Source organism: Motacilla alba, chromosome 8 (assembly GCF_015832195.1).
Source record: "Motacilla alba alba isolate MOTALB_02 chromosome 8, Motacilla_alba_V1.0_pri, whole genome shotgun sequence".
Lineage (NCBI taxonomy): Eukaryota > Metazoa > Chordata > Aves > Passeriformes > Motacillidae > Motacilla > Motacilla alba.
The window spans coordinates 28,647,773-28,671,319 of NC_052023.1; the positions used below are offsets into that span (position 1 = coordinate 28,647,773).

Below are 23,547 nucleotides of genomic sequence, written 5' to 3' on the forward strand. Positions count from 1 at the left end.
CTGAAAGCCACAGCAGGGGCCAGTGGCAATGCTGAGAAAGGCCAGGGCAGAAGGACACACCACGGAACACTGGAGGCAGCACGTGGTTGGGACGTTGGTGGGGTCGGGCTAAACCTATCCACAACCCAGCCCTGGACCAGATCCTGTACTCCAGCACCTGGGTGCAACTGTTTTCTTAATCTAGAGATCCCCTGGGTCCCAAGTGCTGTACAAAACACTAGCAATCAGGCTACTGGAGCCTGCAGGAGAGCAATGGTGCCAAGCAAACCTAAGCATGCAAACCCAGACAAGGCAGATGCGTGGTCCAAGTGCATCAGCAGTGTGAGGAGAGCTGAGCACTTTGCTCTCCACACATGCACAGCAAGGGGCCAGCAGCAGAAAGCTGGCCTTGAATGCAGGTGCAGCAGGAACACAAACAGCCACTCGGACATTTAGGTTAAGATCCTGGAACAAGGAAACAATTGAATGAACAAGAAAAGCTTATTAATTTTTTTTTTAAGACACGCAGCAGGACCTGCCATTTAGGTGTCAGAAAAACAGGAGCATGCTGACTGAAGGCTGAACGGAGAAAATCCAGCTCTAAAATCCCTTCTCCCTGGAAAAAGCTCCATGTGTTTGCTTGAACTAAGGACTATCCAGGCTTCTGGTCCTCAGGCACATCCCCCTGGGCCAAGGGTAAGGAGCCACCAAAGTTTTGTCTCAGTGAGCAGCTTTACACTTGAGCTGCTGAATGCTACATGTTGGGAGGAAAAAATCCTCTGATCTGCTTTGGTATCTGCCAGTGGCTGTCTCAAATCCTCACTGGGACTGAACATGAACAGGCAAAGCTTATCCAAGTACCTGGAGACACTCGAAGTCTATTTGTGAAGCAAGGACAAAGTCTACACTAATGGTCTTCAGCTCTATTAAGCAAAATAAAGCAGAATCATGGCAGAAAGAAGATACTGATCCCCCCAGCCTGAAAGAAATCGGAGCACCTTGAATTCTGGCACACTCTCAGGCACAGCATAGGGAAGAGGCAGAAGAGCAAATAAAAGGGAGTTCAGCCCCTAACAAGCCACTAGCAACATGAAATATATATGATCCAGTTCTTGCAGCTCTCAGCTTTCCTTGCAAATCCTTCATTTTGAGGCAGTGGGTGCAACTTGATCGGGAAAGCAGCATATCGTCTTTCTACCACCGAGAAAGCACGCAGATATGTTTTCATTAAAGGGGTCGTTTTGGAGGGATCCTTTTGATGCTGAAAACTGCCCATCTGAGAGGAAGAGATCACAGGGGAAAGGCTGCAGGACAGCCCCAAGAAACTCAGAGCAAACCCTGCAAACTGTAAGCCAGCAGGCGGATGGAAGAGCGGAAATGGGAGGAGGGCAGGATTAGCAGTGCTATAGATTTATGATAAGTGATGCTCCAACAATAGCTTTCTTTTAAGAAGGAAGCTCTTCCTGCTGCAGTTAATCTAGTTAGCCTGCTCATACTTTCATGCACTGGGGAAGGACTGCATACGGGACAGGCAACTCCTCAGCTCAAGTAAAACCACCCACTTCAAAGCTCATAAAATACCAACACAGCTACATGGACTATGCCAGAGGGGAAAGAAAGTTGCTCCCCTCAGCAGCTGTCAGGGGCTGTTCAGGGGACCTGCTCCAGGCTTTACATGGGCTACGTGTCCCAGGAAGATCTTTTTCATCCGTGTTTTCCATTTTCATAACTTCTCCCCCCACCCTGAAAGGTCATGCAGATGAAAACATCAATTTAACTAATGCCAGATGGAAGACAAGTTAAGCCATATGAATCTTTGCTGATTATATAATTACCTTCATTTCTTGCAGAAACATGGAAATGCTTACAGTCGCTGGCAGATTATTTTGTACATAAACAAACATTTCTAGGCTGTTTGTACTTTAAAGAAATTAAGTCCACATGGTTTTGACCAACTGCTCCATTACCACGTGGCACATGCATGAAAAAAAAAAAAGCCTGAATTTTGAAACTACACCAGGAGGTTGCAGATACCCATCTTCCCCAAGAAATAATACTTTATAAATGGGCTCATCAACTCACAGTTATAGATTTACTGGATAGAAACTTAAGATGATTTGCACTCAGCGTTAAATACACCAAATTATTTTCTGCAGACCTCAAGGTCATTTAATTTACCTCTAATGAGCCCCAACACATCAGTGAGGAAAAGAGCACTGAAACGTTCAGGCTCATTTGCTCCTGAGCCAGAGCTGTGTGGCAATGGGCAGTGTCAACAACAAACACACCAAAGCCCCAGAACAGGTGACTTGGGCAAAATCTACAGGGAAACTTCACGTGTACAGGGAAAGACAGCACTGAGGAACCCCCGCAGATGCAGCTCTGTGAGCCTGGCCGTAAAGCCACAAGCAATTAGAGATGCGGTGCACAAATGCCGGTTTCTGAATGGAGCCGGCTGTATTTGTAGGTGTCCCATCAGAAGCCAGGAGCACATGTTTAAATTTGCATAAGAATCGGTGTGAAAGATTCAGTTACATCCCCAGCAATCTCCAGTAGCTTTGGTTACACTGTCACATACTCGAGTTAGAAAGTGTCTATTTGACAATCTCACTGCAAAGAGCCCAGCTCCCAAAGCTTTCTTCCCACCAGAGCCAAAACCAGGGACAGACCACCTCCAGCCCAACCATCTCTTCAGCCTGGCCCGCTCTGCAGCTCTGACAGCAGCAGCCCCGAGCTGGAGAACACACACAAGCCTTTGGACCACCCAGGGTTTATAGCACAGGGCTAAAACACCAGCCTCTAAACAAGGGGCTGGGCTTCTCCTCCCACAGTCATTCAAAGTCATTTCCTTGGCCCGAAGAGAAACTCCACCGATTTAGAGAGGTGGTGCAGGGCTAGGTTAAGTGAGTTACATGCTCCACGCTCACCTGCACACTCTACCTGCACAACCATTTGGTCCATCATGCAAGGCACAGCAGAGAACTGATCCAACTGAGCACAGCTCACCTCCTCCCCCAGTGAACCTCCCCCCGATGATCCCCTTCACCATGGGAACTCTCAAATGCTTGCACTGGCACAGGGCAGAAGGTGCTGGCAAGCAGCAGCCCAAGCGGGTAGTTTACAAAAAGCCACCAGGCACACCAGCTTTGGAGGAGCGGGTGAAAGCCACCTCTAACCTTTACCTGGACAGTGTCAGGACAGTACAACAGCTCTGCACACACCCAAGAGAGCTCCTCAGGGAGCAAGCTGCTGGAGCCTCGCTGTACCCGGCAGAAGAGGTAAAGGCTTGTGTCTTACACCCCCAAACACACACTGCCCGGATGGAACAGCAGGAAGACAGCCCTGATGCAGGCTGCCCACAGCTGGAGACAGGGACCACAGCTGCTCTGCTGAGAACAGCAAGGACCTGTCCCTGTTACACACCACCACGGTCACATGGCTGAGGCAGCACTGAAACCAGGACACGCACAACAAGCTGAAGCGAACACTGCACACATAAGATCTGGGAAGTTTGCAGGACCGCACTGAGATTAGACACCCATTTTCAGCACAGCCCCTCCAGAGGCAATCAAATTGAGCTCTGGCACAGCCTCCAGCTGAAGTGTGCAATCCCTGAAGAAACTCAAGACTGAGTGACCTCAAACGATCCTGCTATATTTGTAAAATCGTGTGAGGAGATGTCCTCCAACAACCCTATGATTTTCATAGGAGCTACACCACCAGACTAGCTCCCTAAAAGAGAAACAAATCCATGTCTCCAGTGTAGAAAACGGTGTTGCTTTCTAGGCCTAGGCCCACAATCCCAAAGCCAAATGCATCCAAAGAGAAAGCCACATCTCCAGCTGGTCCAACAGAACCTTGTGAGCTATTCGCTGACATTTCAAGCTGGTACAAAGCTCCCCAAACTCTCACTTCTGTGATTCCAGGATGTGCTGCAGAACTGCTAAGCAGGCAGCAAACTCTCTGGAGTAGAAAGGCTGCGCTCCACCATGGCTGGCACTCGTATGAGCTACAAAATATGGCAGTGCATCAGCTGGGAAAAGTCATGGACTAAATGGAAAGGAAGGCTGCAAATGGCCTCAGACATCCAAATGGTGAAACCATACATAAATGAACAGGAGACCACACTGCTGTGTGGAAGGGCACCTTGTACACCTCACTGTGTGTTCCCACTTCTGATCTAAGACACCTGCCCACGTTTTTTTTGTTTGAGTTCTTTTGCAGGTGGGCTGAGCAGTGCGAATCGCATCTCATTCTCAAAGCAAGCAGAATGTCCGTGCAGGTCCCTCTGACAGAACATCGTGGTAAGCAGCTGCAAGAAAGGGAACTGCACTGGCATGAAAACCCTGCATAAGCTCTTTCGTGACAAGTCACTGCCAAGCTACGATGTCATTGCTTTAATGAGAGCACCCACAGAGCAGCGTGCTGGAAGGCACAGCACCATCAGCCCCGCACCAACCATGTGCCCCAGCCCTGCAGCTGTTCCCTCTGCTCCGTGCTCCCACACAGGACAAGCCTAGCTGGCCACAGGAGCGTGCCACCAGCCTGCCACCGCAGCACGGGACAGCACAGCTGGGGCTCTCAGCAGAGCATTCCCGGTGCCACCCGGCACGGCGGGAGCCAGGACACGGCAGGCGTGACCCCGCGGATCCCCGCCTGGCTCTCGGAAGCTGGGGTGTGTCCGCATTAACCACGCTCCCCGGGCAGGCTGTCCTCTCAGCAGAAAGGGGATACAGACTTATATGGACTATATATAGATAAGGCTTCCTAAGAATCTCCCCATGGGGGTTATTCTCTGCTCTGTATCTAGATCTGGCCTAGTGCCTGTTGGGAAACACGTACACAGGCGAGCGCATGTGCAAGCTGCAGCTCATTTTGGCCATCAGTGAGAGCCCTGCACCAGAAACCCCTGAAACACAGGCCAGAACCACGCTATGAGCTCCATGCTTTTCCCATGTCTCCATTTACAGCCTTCCACGCGTCTCCCTGCAGAGGGAAAGATGCCTTGAGCAATCCCTCTCCTGCACATGATGTGTACTTACCAGCAGTGAGGAGCACCTCCAAGCCCTTGCACAGCAATGGCTTTGTAGAAAAATAAAAAGAGCAGGAAAAGATTTTGAACAATTGAGCTCAGCAGAGCAAAGGGATCTGATGAAAGCAGTGTCTTCTTCAGAAGATTTGAAACAGCAAAATAAAGTGCTTTGTTGAGCAGTGAACATGTTTCACCCTGCACACACAGGCATACCCTTCATGCCCTGCTCCTTCACAGCCTCCCACCTTCAAACCTCCACTTCTCCCCAGCAATACACACTTAAAAAAAAAAAAAAAAAAAAAAAAAATAAAAGGTCACCCTGGATCACCATGTTTGTTCCCTTTTTTTCCCTTTTTTAGAACGAAACCAACTACCTCCTGAGGTCCAGAAGGACCTGCAAGCTAAGTAGGTTTTGGTTGAACACCAGCATTCTCCCTTGGCTATTGCCTTTCACTTTCCTCCTACGGGCTCCAGAGCACCTGACTGCCAAAAAAGCAAACACGCAGGAGAGAGGAGTGGGTTTATCATTAGACCAAACTAGAGCTCGGGGAGGGAGGTCCCACACAGTTAGAGCACTGGGGGGAAGTGGCCAAGCTACCATTTCCCAGAAACAGCAAAGTGATCACATTTATCGGATTGTCTGGATGAGCCACAGCAAGAAGCAGGACAAGTTAACCAAAAGCTTGCAGTGCCCAGGTGCTGCTCCCTGCCCGAAGGGCACACACCATCCTCGGGGCATTTCAAACCCTGAGGAGCCAAACAGTTAACTCTCCAAACCAGTACAAAGGCTATGGATGAGGAGCACACTTCACACTACATCAAAGCTGATATTTTATGCTAATCCATCTGCTTACAGGAGAACAAACGCTATTTTCCTTGACAACTCTTCTGAAATCAGATCTGAGCAACCATGCACATTTCAAACCCTTTTGAAACATCAGTAAACCAAACATTGTTACTTTCAGTGCAAAAACTCCCGGGAACAGCAGCTCAGCCAGTGATTTCCATAAAGCACTCAACCCCCAGGCACTGCACCCAAAATTCAGGGGCTGCCACACACACCCCGAGCCAGGGGAGCACCTGAACACTGGCTGGCCTGCAGACCCCAGCTCTGCTCTATGCACACGAGAGCCTCCTCCAAGCAAACTCCACAGCATGCAAAAGCTGCTCTCAGTTCTACTTTTGCTTTGTACTTTAAAAATTAGACTGCTTTCCCACTGGAGCAGGGGAAGCATTCGAGCTCCTGATCAAAAATAGTGATTGCCCTGCAAGTAAGTGTGCTGGAAGGCAGCCTGGCTACAGCCTGGCAGCTGCTAGGCGAGAAGGAACAAGGAGGCCACCTCAAAAGAAAGGCACAGCTTGTGACAAGTGACACAGCCCCAGAGAGGCTGCGGGAAAGGCTGAGGTGGGTCTGGAGGAGGAAACACGTTCCAGACTCCAGCACACAACAGAGCCCACGCATCTGTTTTCCCAACAAAAGGAGCTCGTCTCTTCCTCACCTGGGGGCTCTCCACCACTGCTGCACCAGCCCAGGGACAGGGTCTACATGTGGGATAGCCCCTGGATTTTTAGGGATCCCTTCTCCCGGGATACTGGCTGTAGCAAGCAGAGCACGCCCATCAGAGCTCTCCAGGCAATTCATTATTTTAAACAAATGAGTGATTAGCAAGGATCCACTCTCTCCTAGTGAAGCTGGCTGCATGCCCTGCAAGCCTCCACATCACTGTACAGTATCATAATCCAATTAAACCTCACCATGAGAGAAGCTTCACGCTATCACATTCAATTAGCCAGTTAAGCCTCTTATCATCTGCACGTTAGGATCCACTCGGACTGAAAACTCCCCCAGCACTGATTGGGCATCCTTCAGCCAGGCAAGGACACGCAGATGTCACATCTGGAGCAGCAGGAGGACCGTCCAGCTTAGGAAACCCATACTGCTGGCTTATGTGGAGGTAGAGACACAGGAGAAATAAACCACGGCGACCAGCTCCTGCCCACTCACAGTTATGTGCTGAGGTGACTTGCTCCCCCACTTCCCAAGGAAATGGGTCAGTTCTGAAGGAGCTCAAGGGGCCCAGAGGAATTTCAATGGAAAGGCAAAGCTAACAGAGGACCTGGCAACACAGAGTCGTCTGGCAGCCAGCCACCAATTCCATAGGAAATACCCTCCCTAGAAGGTCACCATAACGGTGGCAAAATTTGGCCCAAAAGAATTGGAAAAAGCTGCCAAGATGTGACGCAAATAAAGGCAGTGAGCAGGCCAGCTTCCTGCGTGAGGCCAAAACACGGAGCGCTCTTGGAAAAAAGAAAGATTAAGGGTTGCAAGGAACATAATGGCCTCTTGTAACAGCTGAGTTGTTGCTTTTCTTTTCTTGGCAGAAAAGAGGGATGTTTGGTTGCTGGTTGATTAATCTATTATGCAAATCATTTCATAGCTAATTTGATACAGCCACAAGCTTGCCACAGAAATTGTCCGCCTGCTCAGAGCTGATGAAAGGTGGAGCATCAACAGCTCCGTTCGACAAGAGCTTTTATTTCCTGGACAAGCAGCTGTAGGGTCACCTCCTGCCAAGCAGGGCTGCAGGGGCACAGGCCAGACCTGCCAGGGGACACGAGGGGAAGATGCTTTGGGCACCCTCACTTGGTGGAAGGCGAGGGAAGAGGCCTTTCAAAATAGCAGCCCATTCCTTCCACTCCCACCACCCTTCTGCACTGGGTATGCACAAAGCATCCGGGTGAAAACCATGTGAAATCCCATCCAGAGACTGGCTAGCAGCTCTGAGATTTTAAGACCTGTTTTAGAGCTGTTCTTGACGTGCACAAGCTTCACCTTGAAAAATGACTCAAAATAGGTCTCACTGGAACTCTGACTCCAACAAAACACTCAGCCTCTAGACAGAACACTTCCACTGAGTAAGACAAGCACCCAAGTTACATTCAGCAGGATCATACAAAGTGATAGGATTTACATGAGGAACACTTAGGGATCCCTCAGGTTTGATCTTTTCCCTAAAGACTAAGGAGGAGAAATAGGATGTTCTAGCTCCAAGAAGAAGGATTGGTTCTGGCCACTGTGCTTTACTCCAAGCAGTTTATCTCCATTGCTCAGTCGTGGATGTTTTCCTCATGCATCTCACACATTCAGCATCATCTCAGTGATATTTTTAAAGCCTGTCCTGTGCCCTCATTTGTATTCAATTTCCTTTCGAGGTAAAATGTTAGGCATTTCATGCTATTCAAACAAAGTCAAAACAAAGCCTCCAAATAAGCACTTCTGAAATGTACCTAGTCATCTGAGTAATTAGACATTTTCCTAGCTCCAAATGTACTGAAAATCTATTGTCAGCTCCCAATGAATGTGCCAGCAGTTATCCTAACCAGGAAGAAGAGTTCTCTCCTAAATGTTAGCATACCAACAGAATAGAAGGTTAAGATACATTTACATTAACATCTCTCCCTACCTGAATTAATCAGTGTTTTTAATTACACAGCATCACCTGATCATAATTATTACTCTAGCAAGTTGTTCACCTTTCTCTGATGATATGATGCACAGTTGGTATTGGTCAAGACAGGTCAGAACATGCTCCCAGTGGCCAGGAGAAGTTCCCATTCCCAGTGCAGGCATGCATCCTTCACACCGAAGAGCAAAGCGCTCCACTTCCCAGTGAATTTGTGGCAAATCCTCACAGGGAGAGCCAGCTGGGGACTTCACACAGGTCACAAGCCCCTCAACACTCTGCTAGCAGAGGAAATTACCACGTATGGTAAACCTGCAGATTGCTGGAGTGGCTCCGTGCCCCAGCAGTCCTCACTGTGTCCCTCCTGTCACACATCTGCAGCGCTGTCACCTTTCCACCCTCACAGAGCCCTCTGCAACTCATTAGCCCGCAGGAGGCAGACAGCCAGACAGGCCAGTGGAAGAAGACGGGAGCTGGCAGAGAGAGAGGAGCACACAGCCTGGGGCACGAGCACACTGTTAGGATCCACTCAGCCGCCTGAATCCGAAATCTCACCCCATCACTTTCCATTGCCCCTGGGGATGTCCGTACCAGGGCTGCTGCGAATGTCCCAGTGCTGCACGGCCACGCCACGGCACTGAGCAGTCACATCCCTGCACTCCCAGCCTCCTGTGCGCCCAGGGGATGTGTGTGGAACCCCTTTGCATTTCCTCATCCAGCAGGCAAGCTACAGAGGGGAGCCAAGGGAGGAAGCGCTCAGGCAGTGCCCAGTCAGCGACCCCAGCCCTCCAGCGGTGCCTTTGCACGGGTCTGCTCCACAGACCTCTTCCTTCAATCCCTCCGGGACACACACCTGCTCCACATCCAGCTTGCTCTCAACCCACTTTACAGTTCAAAGCTTAGCAGCAACTTTTACAAGTTTGTAAAACAAACAGCTAAGCTAAGGCAGCAGCCTTGAACAAAACCCACTCCAAATGGGAATAGTGGCTATTGCTGCCTTCCTTTTCTTCAGCAGATCCTTCCAACAAACCTCTCTTCCCAAGACCTCTCTTCCTCTGGACAACCTCCACTCCACACGGTGCTATCTCCTCACGAGACTACTTCAGCATGGGACTGCATCCTGCCATGCACACCCACAGATTCATCAAAAGATTGGAAGGTAAAGAAACCAACACCAAAATCCACAGGATAATCCTTACTTGTACTCTTTCAGTGTGAGGAAAAGGTGCTGACTCTCTCGCTGCCATGCAGCAAGAAGATCACTCTCAATGTTTACAGGTGGTAGGGAGAACTTTATGTAAGGTAACCTTCCTCAAAGGAAAGCCTTTCAGTGCAAAGAAGAAAGCAACAGCAGCAGAAGGTAGGCATCTCTCCCTTCTGGTATGCAGTGGATACGCCCAGATAGCGAGACATTTTGAGTCACATTTCTGGGATGACTAAAAGAAAGTAGCTGCATTTCAGAAATGCTATGGTCAAGCCTCCCAGGAGCTACGTGTGCTGAAGAATAAATCATAAAATCACTTCTGCAGATGGCAGAGGAGTAAGAGAAGCCAGAACAAATGCAAAACACCACCTCACCTCATGTTTCACACTAAGCACACAACTGCAGAACGCCACCATGACTCTTCCCTACTATTCTTCCCTTAAGTTTAAATACAGCCTTCTCACACGAGGAAACTCCATGGATGCACCAAGGCAGCCTTCCAGATTTTGCTGATACCCCACCCAAGCTGAGTGGACTATCAATAAATCACCCACCAGAGTGTGTTGAAGCACACACAATCCACACAAGCACCCACCCACCCAGCCTAGAGCAGTGCAGGCACGGACCACTCCAGGCACTGCTTCCACCCAGCCCCTCCTGCTCCAGGCCATGGCAGGAGAAACACCTTAGAAACAGGCTAAGATTTACTGAACCAAAAGGAAAAGGCAAGGAAGCAGCATTCCATCCCCAAGCACACGCTCCTCTCCGTGAATCTTCTGACTTTGTGCCAAGTTCAAAGCTCTTCTCTGCTTGGAAAGCCTGTCCTGCCACCAGAGACCCAATAGGGAACTGGTGAAAATCTCAGAAGAGGCCAAGGCAGTTCCACAGTGTCTGACCACACAGCAAGGCCCACTCTCCTCCACATCCGCCTCTCACGTCCCAACAGACCTTTGCTGGGCCAACAAGCTCACTTGGGATATGGTTTCCCACGCAGAGGACTTCATTCTAATAGCTCTTGCTTTAAGATAAAAGAATCTTAAATGCCATTGTGCCATAGTAAAAATGATCACCATGTGAATTTAAAAGACAGAGGCAGTGGCATAACTTAAAGGTCTTCAAACTCCTGCTTTCTCAGACAGAAAGGTGTGTTGCAAAGCTCGTAATGAAACGCAAAGCACGATGATCAATGATCAGAAACAGCGGCACTGACTGCTGCAGAACTTGGTGTTTGCCCAGCACACACCTCACCGTGCCACAGGACCAACATCCCCGCAGAGCCTGCGACCCCAGCTGCTCCTGACCTCCCTGGGGGTTAACAAACCCACCCAGCACCCACCGCCACAACTGCAGCCTGCGCCCAGCCCACGTCCAGCAGAAAACTCCCCGTCTGTGGAAAGACAGGTTCACAGGGCTGGCAGCAGCGGATGCAGCAGCTGGATGGAGCTCATCCCCTGGCTCAAGGGAAGAAGGGCCCCCAGAAGAGCAAGCAAAGGCAATGGCAACAGCAGGGCCAGAGCAGAGGGACCCACTGCCACACCAAACTCCCTCAACCAAAAGCTTTGTTCCTACAAGGTCCCGAATGCCTCAATTCTTCCATCAATTCCTCAGGGCAGGCAATCTGAGCGTGTTCATCATCCCCCGCTTCACAGCTGGCTTCAGCAATTCCACTTTCCCCCTCAAACCCCAGTTCTGCCCCACCTGCCCAGATATCCACATGTGCTTTGCATTCCCCGCATTCCTGCAGGCACCTCAACCAGCTGCCTCCAAGCTGCTGCCCACTACAATTCCAGCACCCAGGACCCACCCTTGTGCTCCCCACCCCCTACCACACCAAGGCAGGGTCAGTGTCCTTACGCTGCATTTTCTGGTCATCTACAGATTTGCAAACAAGCAGGCTGTGTTGTGAGCTCGTTTGCAGATCTGCAAGTATCAGCATAAATGATAATGCAGAATGAAAAGTCCTTGACAGCGTCGGACATTTGGGCTTTTATTTGTTTAACAGCCACTGTTACAAGGTTGGATGGGACGGAAACCCAAGTGCCTTCCTGTAGCAAAGGGTGCAGTGGAGAGAAGTGCTTTCAGAGCAGTGCTACCAGATGCCCCCGTGTCCTCTGCACGGCAGGGACAACGCCACTCGCACTGGAACCACAGAATGCTTTGGGTTGGAAGGGACCTTTTAAAGATCATTTAAGTCCAACCCCCTGCCAGGAGCAGGGACACTTTCTTGTCTAGTGCAAAATGAAAAAGCACCAACTGCTCCCCCAGCTATTCCCGTCCAAGTGACAACTTCCACAGCAAAGGGACTCCTTCAAGAGAGGCACATTCCCCCGGGTGCCAGAGCCTTTCCAAGATCTCCAGTTGCAGAAAAGAAAGGCTGAACGAGACAGAAGCTGAAAAAGTTGCTGCCTGAGGCACTGCTAGCACAGATGAGCTGCTACAAACCCAGATTACCTGCAATTGCAGGGCTCAGGTTTGCTTCTACCCCTCTCTCTTCGTGCCCACGATGTCAGATCACTACAGCGTTTATGATAGTTACTCGTCCCTGCAATACAGGGGCATGGCCACCGAGTCCAACCTGCTGTGTGGATGGCGCAGAAGACAGAGGGATTTGGTGGGGTTTGTAAAGCTTGCAGAGCTTTACGTTCCTGCCAGGTCAGCCTGATGACTCTGTTTCCTTTCTGCTCGTTCGCTACGTCCTCGTTTAAAACCAACCAAACGAACAAAGATAAAGAGAAGCGCTTCAAAGATTTGTCTCCGGCACGTTTAAATCCGCACGGGCATTCTGTTCTGAGCTAGGCTTGAAGAGCGCAAAATTTATAAAAACTAAGAGGAATGCCTGCCATGCGGGCTAAAACCAGCGCCGGCAGGGAGCACGGCCGCGTGTTTACACCCAGCAGAGGCTGGGAAACACAGGGAGAGGGCGAAGAAGCACGGCTGGAGAAAGGGATGCGCGCCCCGAGCCCATCCCTGCGGGGCACTGCCCGGGGAAAGGCGCCGCTAGCGCGGCACCCCGGGGCTGGCGGGGCCGGGGAGCGCCAGAGCCCGCCGCCAGCAGCCGGCCAGCGCGGGGGGCTGGCGGGGGGACAGCACGGTGAAGGTGACCCCGCACACACCCGGCACGGACGGCAGCAGCCCCCCGCCCTCTGCAGGCTCGGGAGCCCCGCACCGCCACCCATCCCAAAAGCCGCGGAAGGGACGGCGGGAGCCGTGCCCGTCACTGCGGTAGCGGCGCGGGGTGGGAAGGGGCGCCGCGGCCGCGGGAGGAGCGCACAGGTGACGGGAACGGGGGGGCGAGGAAGCAGCCGCGAAGCTGGGCAGGAAAGGGGGTGCGGTCCGCGCCCTCGCCCGCCCGTTACCTGGGCACGCAGCTGGGGCTGGAGCCGTCGATCTCCCAGGTGGCGAAGAGGTTCATAGGCACGGGCCGCCCCAGGGCCCCGGTGCCGCCGGGGAAGCTGAGGCGGCTCCGCTCGGCCGCCGCCGCCATGGCTGTGCCCGCCGCCCTGGCGCGCGCCCACCGCGCCGGGCCGCCGCCGCCCCGCCCCGCCCGCGGGGGGCGCGCCACGGGGCGGGGCTGGAGGCGGGGCCTGGGGATGTGGGCGGTGCTTATTAGGCGCGGCTGGAACGGGGCGGTGCCGCCGAAGGGGCGTGGCCATACCGAGCATGGTGGGCGTGGCCATTCGGGGGGCCGCGTCTGCTATAAGGGGCGCGCCCGTGGGGGCGTGGCTATCCCGGGGGCGTGGCCGCGCGTTGGCGCAGGCGCGCGGGGCGGCGCGCTCCCCAGGGGCGGGCGGAAGTGCCGGCGGCGCGGCGGCCGCGCACCGGAAGCGGCGGTGGCAGTTTCCGGGCGGCTCCGTGGCAGGGCGGGCGGCGGGCGCGACCATGGTGCTGCTCACGATGATCGCCCGCGTGGCGGACGGGCTCCCCCTCGCCGCCTCCATGCAAGAGGACGAGCAGGTGGGGCCGGCGGGGCGCGGGCGGGGAGGGGCCGGCGTGTCCGCGAGGAGCGGGCGGGGGTGACCCACCGGGAGCCGCGCAGTCCCTTCGCTCAGCGGGGCGGCTCCGGCACCGGAGCTCGCCTCCCGGTGGTGGCGGGTGGGACGGGCAGCGCCCGCCGGTGCTGTCGGGCTGTTCCCGGCAGCCGCGGAGCCCCCCCGGTGTGTCCCCGGTCCCGGCCCAGCAGCCGCTCCCCTCCCTCCCTGCCTCCGCAGTCAGGCCGCGACCTGCAGCAGTACCAGAGCCAGGCGAAGCAGCTCTTCCGCAAGCTGAACGAGCAGTCCCCGACGAGATGCACGCTGGAGGCGGGAGCCATGGCTTTCCAGTGAGTACCGGCAGCGCTGCGGGCACCGCGGCTCCGGGGACCGGCCGGGGCTCCTTGAGTCGCGCTGAGGGTTTGTTAGGAACGGCGCTGCCTGTCAGCCCCGCTGCAGAGGGAGAGTGTGTGAGCTGTCACTGCTTGGCACAGGTGTCTGGCACTTGGTTTTCATCCAGGTTCATGGTCCTGCCTTCGCTGCCGACAGCACAGGTTCTGTTCCCTCCCTGCCTTTTTGCCTGTTTGCAGTCTCTGCTGTGCCTTCACTGCCTCTTCTGGGCGGCCTGTATCTCGTCTTTAAAGAGAGCTGTCCTTGTACAGCCAGGGTGAGCTCCTGCTGCACGGGACTGTCCTCTCTGTGCCCTCTGAGAGCTCAGCTTTTTACAAGCACACCGAGCCTCTCTGAATGTTTCTGTTATTGTTGTCCTAATATCCGACAGACTTCTTTCTCTCATCCAGTAAATTCAGCCTTATTGTTGCTGGATTTGTCGGGTCTGTTCAGTTAATTTCCTTAACTCTTGAGGAGCTCTCGGCTGAGGAGCACTTTTGGCATTCTCTGGTGTACTCCTGCAAGGGAGCATGGCTATGAAACAGGGAAACCTTACAGAGGTCAGACATCCTTACTGCTTAATAGCAGGGGAGCTGGGTGAACAGAGAGGAAATTGGCAGTCCCTGGAAGGCAGGAAAGCTTGTGTGTGAGGAGGGGAATGCTTCTTTCTGTGCCATGTCATTGCCTGGCAGAGTAATGCCTGAGCACTTAGCCAGGATCCTGCGGGAATCGGAATTGTGCCGTGCCGGGAATGGCTGTTGGAAGGCTCAGAGCTCAGGTGCCAGGGGAGCTCTCCAGGCAGAGTTGTGCAGCTGTGGCAGGAGTGTGCCAGGACCCCCACGGTGCCACCCTCAGCAGAATCCCTGTGTGTCAGGTGACTCCGGTGATTGGGTGTGTGTTTATGGCTGCCAGAGGGGGAGGTGGCCTTTGAATGCAGGGCAAGGTTGGCTTTGGGCCTCTGCTCCAGCAACAGGAGCAAAATCTCCCACCCCGACCCTTTCTTCAGAGATTCAGAGGCATGAAGAGATGGCAACAGGAGTTTTTTGGATGGGCAACCTCTGGCAAAAGCTGTGAGGTTGTGGGGGATGCTTTTCGTGTGGTAGTCTTTTGTCTGGTGACTGAGACAAGATTTATAAAAAAATCTTTTCCGTGGGCTTCTGGTTGCCTTTGATAGGGAGTTACAGTGTCAGAGGATGGCCCTGATTGGCCTGGCACCCTTATCTCCTGTTGGATTTGGGTGTTGTTGCTGGAGTTTAGTGCTGAGTGCTGCTCTTCCTCTTGCTTTTTCTACAAGTTAAATCTTCACAGAATTTAAACGCTGCCTTGTTTCTGAGTGTCTCCTTGGCACAGCATGGCTGTAGCTCTGCCTGGCAGTGAAGCCTTGGGAAAGAGCCTGTGTAGATCCCAGTAAATCCCTTCTTGAGTTACCTCCGTGATGCAAGCAGAGAGATGTCTGGGAAGGTGGCAACACTTGCCCAGGCAATCAAAGCCTCTTAGTGGTGGCTGTAAGGACAGCAGTTGTGACGAGGAGGGAGGGCTCGGGCAGGCCTGTTTAGCCAGCTGTCTCAAAGGAGCAGCCAGGTTACCTGGGACAGGAGTGTTCCTCCTCCTGGGCTGAGTTAGTCCCTGGATAGGTTTTGCTGGCCCCTGACAGCTGCTGCTGCAGAGCACTTGCTTCTGCCCCCTTTGAGGTGGGACATTACAGCAGGACCTGTGCGAAAAGAACAATTTCAGGTCAGAAACTTTCCCCTGCAGGAATGGGAGGGGACGGGGGAATTTGAGATTTAGTCTAAAATAACGCTGACCCATGGCCACGCTGCTCACAGTCTTGTGCCAGACCAGAGCTCTGTGTGCTGAGGGCAGCACAAAGCAGGACAGAGCATTCTGTGGGGGGAGTCAGAGCACGGCCAAGGGTATTGCTGAAATGGCCGAGGTGCTGTTGGACATCTTCAGCCTCGTCGGTTCAAAGCAGAGCCGAGCCTTCCTGAAACTTGGAGTTTAAATGGTGAGCCCTTGGGTGATTTCTGTCAACTGCTGTGCCAAGGTTTCAGCTGCAGAAGCTGTGTCACCCTTGCAGCAGCAGCGCTGGGGCTGTGCAGGTACAGGAGCACGACAGCTCTGCTGTGCCGTCAGTGACCTTTGGCTGATGAATGGCTGAAGTGACTCCTACCTGTCATTTGAAAGCAACCCTTGGCCTTTGCCACTGTTACCAGGATGAAGCTTTTCTCTCTCAAAATGTCCAGTGTGACAAGAGACCTACTGGCTGCACTCTAAGCAGAGTTAACAGTGGCAGGTGGCTACACCTGCCCCTCGTGTGAGGACATGCAGGCAGGCGCTGTGCTGAAGCTTGGAGGTGCACACAAAGTATGAAACTGAGAGGCCCAGCTGAGCAGGAACTCTGGTCTGAAGCTGACAAAATTGTCTGAATCTGGGGCAGAGCGAGGTGAGCTCGCTCCCTGTGGTGCTGACAGACCAGCTTTAAATCCAACACACTGAATATCACACCAGGGAGAAGCAAGTGGGAAATGCAGCTGAAGAGCTCCAGGCAGGACCGGCCAGGCAGGGATAAACAGAGCTGTGCTGATGGGACATGTTCCTCAGAGTGCTCTCACCTGGAGAGTGCTGCTCCAGCAGTGCTGCCAGAATTCCCTTCTGACACTGGTTCTCCTCATTTCAATCGATTTGCTCAAGTCTTGCTCGTCATGGCAGTGGCTGAATCAAGCTCTGGGTGATGATCTTTAGCAACCCCAGTGTGGCAAGCAGGTCTCCAGGGGTAAGGGAAGTGATGCAGTCCAAGCTGAGGAACATAAAAAGGACCAAAGGCCACGGGCACGTGGGGACGTGCTGTGGAGTGGATGATGGCAGCTGGAGTTTCTTCTCCTGGCTGGGGTAAATCTGTTGTTGTTTGAAGGCTGTCAGGGTTCACACACGGCCCATATGGAGGCAAGAGAAATGGATACTCCTGAGCCCAGGAACAGGGTAAGGATGGCTAATTTAAAGGACATGGCCCTGCTGGGGTATCTGGAAAAACAGTGGGGAGTGGGGTGAAGTTGTTTTGTAAGCCTGATGTGTCTATTAACAAAATTTTAAGCTGCTTATTTTACTACAGTGCCCTCAGGACTGGATCATTTCTTTAATACACCGCTAATCTTTATGCTAACCAGACTAATGCTTAATGGCATTATGCAGAAAGTCAAAGGAAGGTAACCTAAAAGTAGCATTCACACTGCACCCTGAAGAATATAGATAAGCATTCAAAAGTGTTTACAGGGCTGTTTACTGTCTCCACCCCTTGGTTTTGGTGGGAGTATTGTAGCTAAGTGAGGAGGAAAATTCAGTTGGGAATGTGGAGCAGCAGAGTGACATAGTGAGACCTAAATTATCTCAAGGTTGGTGGTGGGGTGAGAAGAGGACCCGTGTGCCCTCAGCTGGGGAGCAAACCAAGCAGCTTTACACAGCAACAGGTGTGTCACGGTGTGCTTTGGAGCTCCTCACCTTGCAGCCAGAGAGCTGGTGGCACCGTCACACCCACCCATGGCGAGCCCGTAGGGTCACCAGAACCCGCCTAGCACCAGTACCCCTCCCCAGCTGCCCCTGTGGTGATGCATGTGCATAGCAGCACTCCTCCAGCAGGCTGGTGGTGGTGAGGAAGGGGATAGCCAGCCCTCTGAAATGGAGAGGGACAGCTGGCAGGGACTGGGTGCCTTCCCAGCACGCTGAGACCAAACTCCTGAGTGTGTGTGCCTCCTCATCTCAGTGCCTCAGCTTCCCATTCGTGGGCCTCGGGTATAACGTTTTTGCTCGGGGTTTTGAGCTGATCTGATGAGCTCTCAACACCCCAACATTATACTCCAGAATAGCTCAGCATTCATGGGGAGGCATAAAGGGAGCAGGAGGCTGATGTGACAGCGTCAGGAACAAAAAAGGTTTAATAAAAGGCAAAATAACAAACTCAAAGCAATCCAGGTGCCCCAGACTTGTGCTCCTGGTAAAGACACCTCACAAAAGCGATTTGGTTTCTTTGTTCTGTCCTTTTCTACTCAATGGCCCAGACGGGACCTTTTGGCTTATGGCCAATTAGCTGTCCCCAAACTTGAGGTGAAGTCCCCAAGGTCCTATCAGTGATTTTTCTACCTGATCAGCGGGAGAAAGTTCTGGGCTCTTTCCTTTTGGGGGACAGAGGAAAGTTCTGTCACTCCGTCCATAGGGGGCACATTCCTACACTCGAGTACTTGGCTGTGCTGCCAGTTAGAGACATGTTGGCCACCTTCCCCTCTACTCTGCTGGCAAACTTTCTTGTGCTCCCCTCCTCCTGACTGCAGCGTGTTCTCTTTTTTGTACTCCAAAATTACAACTCTTTTGTTGCTGGTATTTTGTTAAGCTAATGGTATTCACAGGCCAGCTTTTGTTCAGCTGAAGTCGAAGCCCGGGACTGTTGGCATGGGTGTAGGGTCTGAGGCTACAAGAAAATTTATTTTGGCTAAAGAAAAGATAAAGCCATTGCTTTGCAGAAAGGTTTGCACTTGATCCAGACATAGAAAACCAGAAGTTCTTGTACCCAGTTCTCATTGCCTCACAGCAATAAAGGCGTGCAGGGTGGTGTTTGACAGGATAGGTTGAAAATGGATTGGTTAATGCTCTGTCTGCCATTCTTTTAGCTACATCATCGAGAAAGGAGTGTGTTACCTGGTCCTGTGTGAAGCTGGATTCCCCAAGAAACTGGCCTTTGCATACCTGGAAGACTTGCACTCAGAGTTTGATGAGCAGCATGGCAAGAAGGTTCCAACGGTCTCCAGGCCCTATTCCTTCATTGAATTTGGTGAGGTCCCTCTCCCTGTGGCTCGTCAGGAAACTTCTTGATGGGAGGGAGCAGCAGCCATGGGATTCTCTGCAGCTTGTCCTGTGGAATTGACAGCTCAAATTCTCCTTGGCACTAGAGACATGGGTGTTCTGAGCAGGAGAGTAGAGAAGTGGTGTGGAAATGGTGCATGTCCTTAGCTTCAGATTTCCTGCTCTTAGCCTCTTGGCCTCACTCCAGTTAATATTTGCGTGTAGTCTTCTGGCTGTCTCAGCAATGCCCCCACTCCTGCAGCCAGGCAGCTCTGTGCTAGGTGAGACTCCCCCTGACGGCCCTGTCTCCTTGCAGACACCTACATCCAGAAAACCAAGAAGCTCTACATTGATAGCCGGGCGAGGAGGAACCTGGGCTCCATCAACACAGAGCTGCAGGATGTGCAGAGGATTATGGTGGCCAACATCGAGGAGGTCTTACAGCGAGGAGAGGCCCTGTCAGGTACTGGGGGTGGCCAGTCTTTGGCACACAGTTCTGTCTCCTGGGGCAGCTGGGTGGGCAGAGCGTCCTGAGGGAAAGGCTTGACCCTGCTGAGAAAAGCAGTGAACGCAGCGGGTGTTTCAGCTGGATCAGCTGTATTCTGAAACAGCTGGCAGGTGCTGGTGCTGCCGTGGGAGACACCAGCCCCTCTCCAGCTCGGGTGGCTCTCATCCCAGCAGGACAGGCCCTGGAGCGCTGCGGGGAGCGCAGGCCACGCTGCCACGTGAAACCGCTGCGCTTCCAGCTGCTCCAGAGAAACTTGTACACTTAATGTAACATTCCAGGAACGTTCAGTTCATCCTAACTCCTCTCCCGTTTCCCTTGAACAGCTCTTGATTCCAAGGCCAACAACTTGTCCAGTTTGTCCAAGAAGTACCGCCAGGACGCCAAGTACCTGAACATGCGCTCCACGTACGCCAAGCTGGCGGCCGTAGCCGTGTTCTTCATCATGCTGATTGTCTATGTGAGGTTCTGGTGGCTGTGAGCTGGCCCAGCCGTGGAAGAGGGAAAGCCAGTAGCCTGGCAGGTGGATGTGTGCAGGACACTGCTCATGGGGGATGTGCATTAGAATCCACACAGGACCACCACCTTCGCGGGAGTGTCCTGGAGTTGTTAGGTGACACCTGGCTACTGCATCCCTTAGTGGAGCCTAACAATAGGTGTGAAGGCTTGTTGACTGCAGGCTTTTCCTCTGAGGCAGTTTGCACTGGGATACTGCCGAGTTTGGCCTCCCAAGGTTCTTCCCCCTCCCGGGGCACTCTGGGAACAGTCAATCAGTGCTGTTTAGCATAATCATATTGTACATCCTCCTGTTGAGTAGCTCTAGTGGGAACTGGACTCTAATGAACATTCCTTGTGTTGGTAATGTTTGCTTTTTTTAGAATCTGGGTCTGCAGTTCTTTTTCTTTCTTTTTCAAGACTCCCCTGTTTGCAGGCAAGTATTTCACTGTACATAAACCAGCTTTCACCTCTGTCAGAATACCTGTTGAGTGTTTTGTGTCTGACATCCTGGCTTGTTACACTTTAAATTGCTTTAGGAAGAAATGGATGTTAAACTATGCCTTAAAACACATTCTGTCCAGTGCTAGGAGGGGCAGTGGAAGGCTTCTGTGTTAACTGGTTCCTGCAAAATTAAACTCCAGGTTTCTAAGTGTCCACTCTCCCTCTCCTGACAGCTGTGTGTGACAGTGTGTTTCCACATGAACAGGGTGTGTAATTCAATGCTGTTGGGACGGGCACAGTGCAAACTATGTCAGCACTCTATTTTCCCCTTCTAGCTGCAGATTCACTACATTATTTCCTTCCTTTTTATAACTGTGCTTTCCTTCCAAAATGTGTCAAAACTGCCAGCATTTCATCTCTGGGATCCTTGTTTTCTTTCTCCCTCTTTCCCTCACCCAAAACAACCAAAAAACCAAAACTCTGAATGTTGTCGTGAAGAAAAGGCAGTGTTTCTGTAAAGAACACTTTACATGAAGGATTAGGATACCTTCAAAACAGTGGAATCCTTTAGAAACACCACCTCTTTTACCCGTGGACACCTTCTCCCTACCTCACTTGGGAAGTTGAAACTGTAGGTGAAGAAAAACTCATTATGGGACAATAGTATAGAGCTTCTTCTTTCTTATGGGCCAATCTCTATGTCACCAGTGTAATGTGATTTTTTTATAATTATTTTTGGCCAACCTGTGCTGAGATTAACATTTTAGCAGATTTTGGTTTTATTAAAAAAAGAAAAAAAAAAAGGAGAGAGAGAAAAAAGAAACCCTACAGCTCCTGCACTCTGCTGCACTCGAGTGTCTGCCACTTGATAGAGGAAGCAGGTGGTGTCACAGAAGGAAGTGTCAGGACTTCCCAGCACCTTTTACAAGCACATAACCTTGTGTAGTTCTGGATGTATAAACTGTGACCTGGAAGTGTTTCCTGACATGGGATGGGAAACACAGCTGTTGTCCTGTCTGGGAATGCTGCCCAACGTGGCACCTTGTTGGACTGGCAGAATGCAGTCAAGCACTCGTCCACCGATGAACCCAGCAACTCTGAGCTGCCATATAGTCTAAAGTAATCCGGTTTCTGCATGATGCCTCTAAGTGTTACTTTGTAGGTTGCTTTATTATAATTATTATAATGATTTTAAGTCCTTTTGAGTGGTGTCCCTACCAGGTGAATGTCCCAGTGATGTAGGTCTGTGTAACCTAGGTGCTGGAAGGTCTCACCGCTCAGACACCGACCGTCCGTGGATTGTTGTGATTGAGGGGGTGATGTTTCTGCAGCACGGGGCAGCTCAGGGAGCAGCTGCCCTCTGCAGCCCCAGTGTCTGCAGTGAAATAAATGCTTCTGAAAAATCCCCTCTGCGGCGTGGAGTGTCCTGTGTCTCGTTCCTGTCACCCTGGGGGCTGCCTTCCTTCCTTCCAGGGACACAGGAGGGTGAAGACCCCATAGATGGAACCACCTGGGATCAGGGCTCCCTTTTGGAGGCACAACTAGTTGAAAGACGTGATCTTGACCATTTTCTGCTGGAGAAGCTGTACTTTTCATGTAGCAGGGGTCTCTCCCTGCCGGCACATCTCCTTGTTTGCAGGAAACCTCCTCAGCATGGGCAGAATTTTATGGGGACAGTTTTGTGGCCACGCTGGTCATAGGGGCAGCACGAGAAGCAGCACAAAGTGGGAGTGAGTGAGTGAGTGAGTGAGTGTGGTGTGTATCCCCGTGGGCTGTGCCAGTGTGAGCAGGGCACGGAACTGCGAGTGCCGCTTGCCTAGAGGGAAGACAGGAGTCCTCCCCTCTCTCAGGCCAGCCTGGGGCTCCAGGGAGCACCTTACGAGCAATTTCCTCCCTGCGTTCAAACGCGGAGCCCCGTTTCGTCCCTCGAACAGGGGTGGGATGCTGCTGATGCTGCGTGCGAGGGACGTGTGGGCAGCGATTTGCTCTGCTGGGGTCTCTGCTCCTCCTGCGCAGCCAGGTGCGAGCGCAGCTCTCGTCCGGCTGCTCGGGCATTGGGGAGGAGAAGCCACCGCCCTTTTCTCCGTGTGTTTCATTACGGCTGCTCTCGGCTGGGAGGGTCCTGTTGCAGCAGGGGCTCGCTGCCGGGTGTGCGGCGGCCGGTCCCTGCCGGGGTTGTGCGGTGGCCGGTCCCTGCCGGGTGTGCGGCGGCCGGTCCCTGCCGGGGTTGTGCAGTGGCTGGTCCCTGGCGGGGTTGTGCGGTGGCCGGTCCCTGCTGGGTGTGCGGTGGCCGGTCCCTGCCGGGTGTGCGGTGGCCGGTCCCTGCCGGGGTTTTGCGGTGGCCGGTCCCTGCCGGCTCGGGGGTCGCGGCGCTGGCAGCGGCCGGAGCCGGCCCGGGGCTCTGCCTGCAGGTGGCAGTGCCTGCGCGGGGCTGGGGCGCGGTGCGGGGCTGCGGACACAAAGGGAGCTCATCCTCAGGGCACACCCAGCTCCTTGCGATGCCCGGGCCGTCCCAAAGAGCCGCAGCCTCCCCGTGAAGCCGGGGATGTGCCTGCGAGGGCTCCCGGACCGGGCGGTGCCGCCTGGCCTCATCCCACCGTGCAGCCGGGGCGCTGCGGCAGGGAGACACACCCCGCAGGGCGTTTGCCTGACATCTAGGCGGCACCTTTACCATTTCTGCTTCTAAGGTCCCCCTGTGCTTCCAGAGGCTCTGAGCAGCCTTTGTCCACGGGGCATTCCCCCAGTTGCTGCACCTGCCCCCCTCAGCCTGGCAGACACGAGGGGTTTTGTCCCGGGTGGGGCACACGCCGAGCAGAGGGGGAGTGGGACCGACCTGGGAGCAGAGCAAACGCCTGGCGGCTCTGTAGCACCTGAGCCCCTGCTTGGGTGGGTTTAGAGGGCAGAGCTGAGCTGAGCTCTCCCTTCTCTCTCTGCCAATTCCCACATTGTGCCTGTTGCCACCAGGGAAATATTGACACAGGGTACAGGCAGAGTGCAAAAGAAAAGATGCTCCTGCAGGGTGTCCCGGGAGCTGCTCTGCTCATCACATGAGCACAGAGGGCCAAAGCTGTCAGTTTTGGCTGCTGACACCCTTCAGCTCAGGTTGGGGCACCCCTGGGTGTCTTTGGGCTGTTGGGGACAGTGCCTGCTGCAGGGAGCAGGGGCTGTGTACCAGGGACATGGCTGTGTACCCCACTGCCTGCTGGGGGGTTTCACCACTGGGCACACCAGGTTTG

General features: G+C 53.1%; 2 protein-coding genes across 13 annotated transcripts in view; one reads left to right on the top strand and one right to left on the bottom strand.

Annotated features, from left to right (window-relative positions):
• PACS2 (phosphofurin acidic cluster sorting protein 2) overlaps positions 1–13,263 on the bottom strand; it is a 73,052-nt gene extending 59,789 nt beyond the window's left edge. For 9 of the 12 annotated variants that reach the window (XM_038144017.1, XM_038144016.1, XM_038144014.1 and 6 more), the window contains exon 1: positions 13,036–13,262. In XM_038144017.1, coding sequence (XP_037999945.1) covers positions 13,036–13,163 — 128 coding nt within the window. In that variant the 5' untranslated portion in view covers positions 13,164–13,262. Of the gene's footprint in view, positions 1–13,035 lie in introns of all 12 variants that reach the window. The other 3 variants (XM_038144011.1, XM_038144010.1, XM_038144015.1) reach the window with 1 other exon arrangement.
• Positions 13,264–13,448: 185 nt separating this feature from the next.
• On the top strand, positions 13,449–21,719 carry SEC22B (SEC22 homolog B, vesicle trafficking protein). The gene is made up of 5 exons (XM_038144018.1): positions 13,449–13,633; positions 13,888–13,997; positions 18,696–18,856; positions 19,184–19,330; positions 19,699–21,719. Exons 1-5 carry the CDS (start codon positions 13,559–13,561, stop codon positions 19,851–19,853), a joined length of 648 nt encoding a protein of 215 aa, XP_037999946.1. The 5' UTR covers positions 13,449–13,558; the 3' UTR covers positions 19,854–21,719.
• The last annotated feature ends 1,828 nt before the right edge of the window (positions 21,720–23,547 follow it).

Bases quoted from the DNA above. Each gene is read 5' to 3' on its own strand.
- SEC22B (XM_038144018.1), top strand. From the start codon at position 13,559: ATGGTGCTGCTCACGATGATCGCCCGCGTGGCGGACGGGCTCCCCCTC. The intron at 13,998-18,695 runs GTGAGTACCGGC...CCATTCTTTTAG, and splicing joins GCGGGAGCCATGGCTTTCCA to CTACATCATCGAGAAAGGAG. The intron at 18,857-19,183 runs GTGAGGTCCCTC...GTCTCCTTGCAG, and splicing joins CTATTCCTTCATTGAATTTG to ACACCTACATCCAGAAAACC.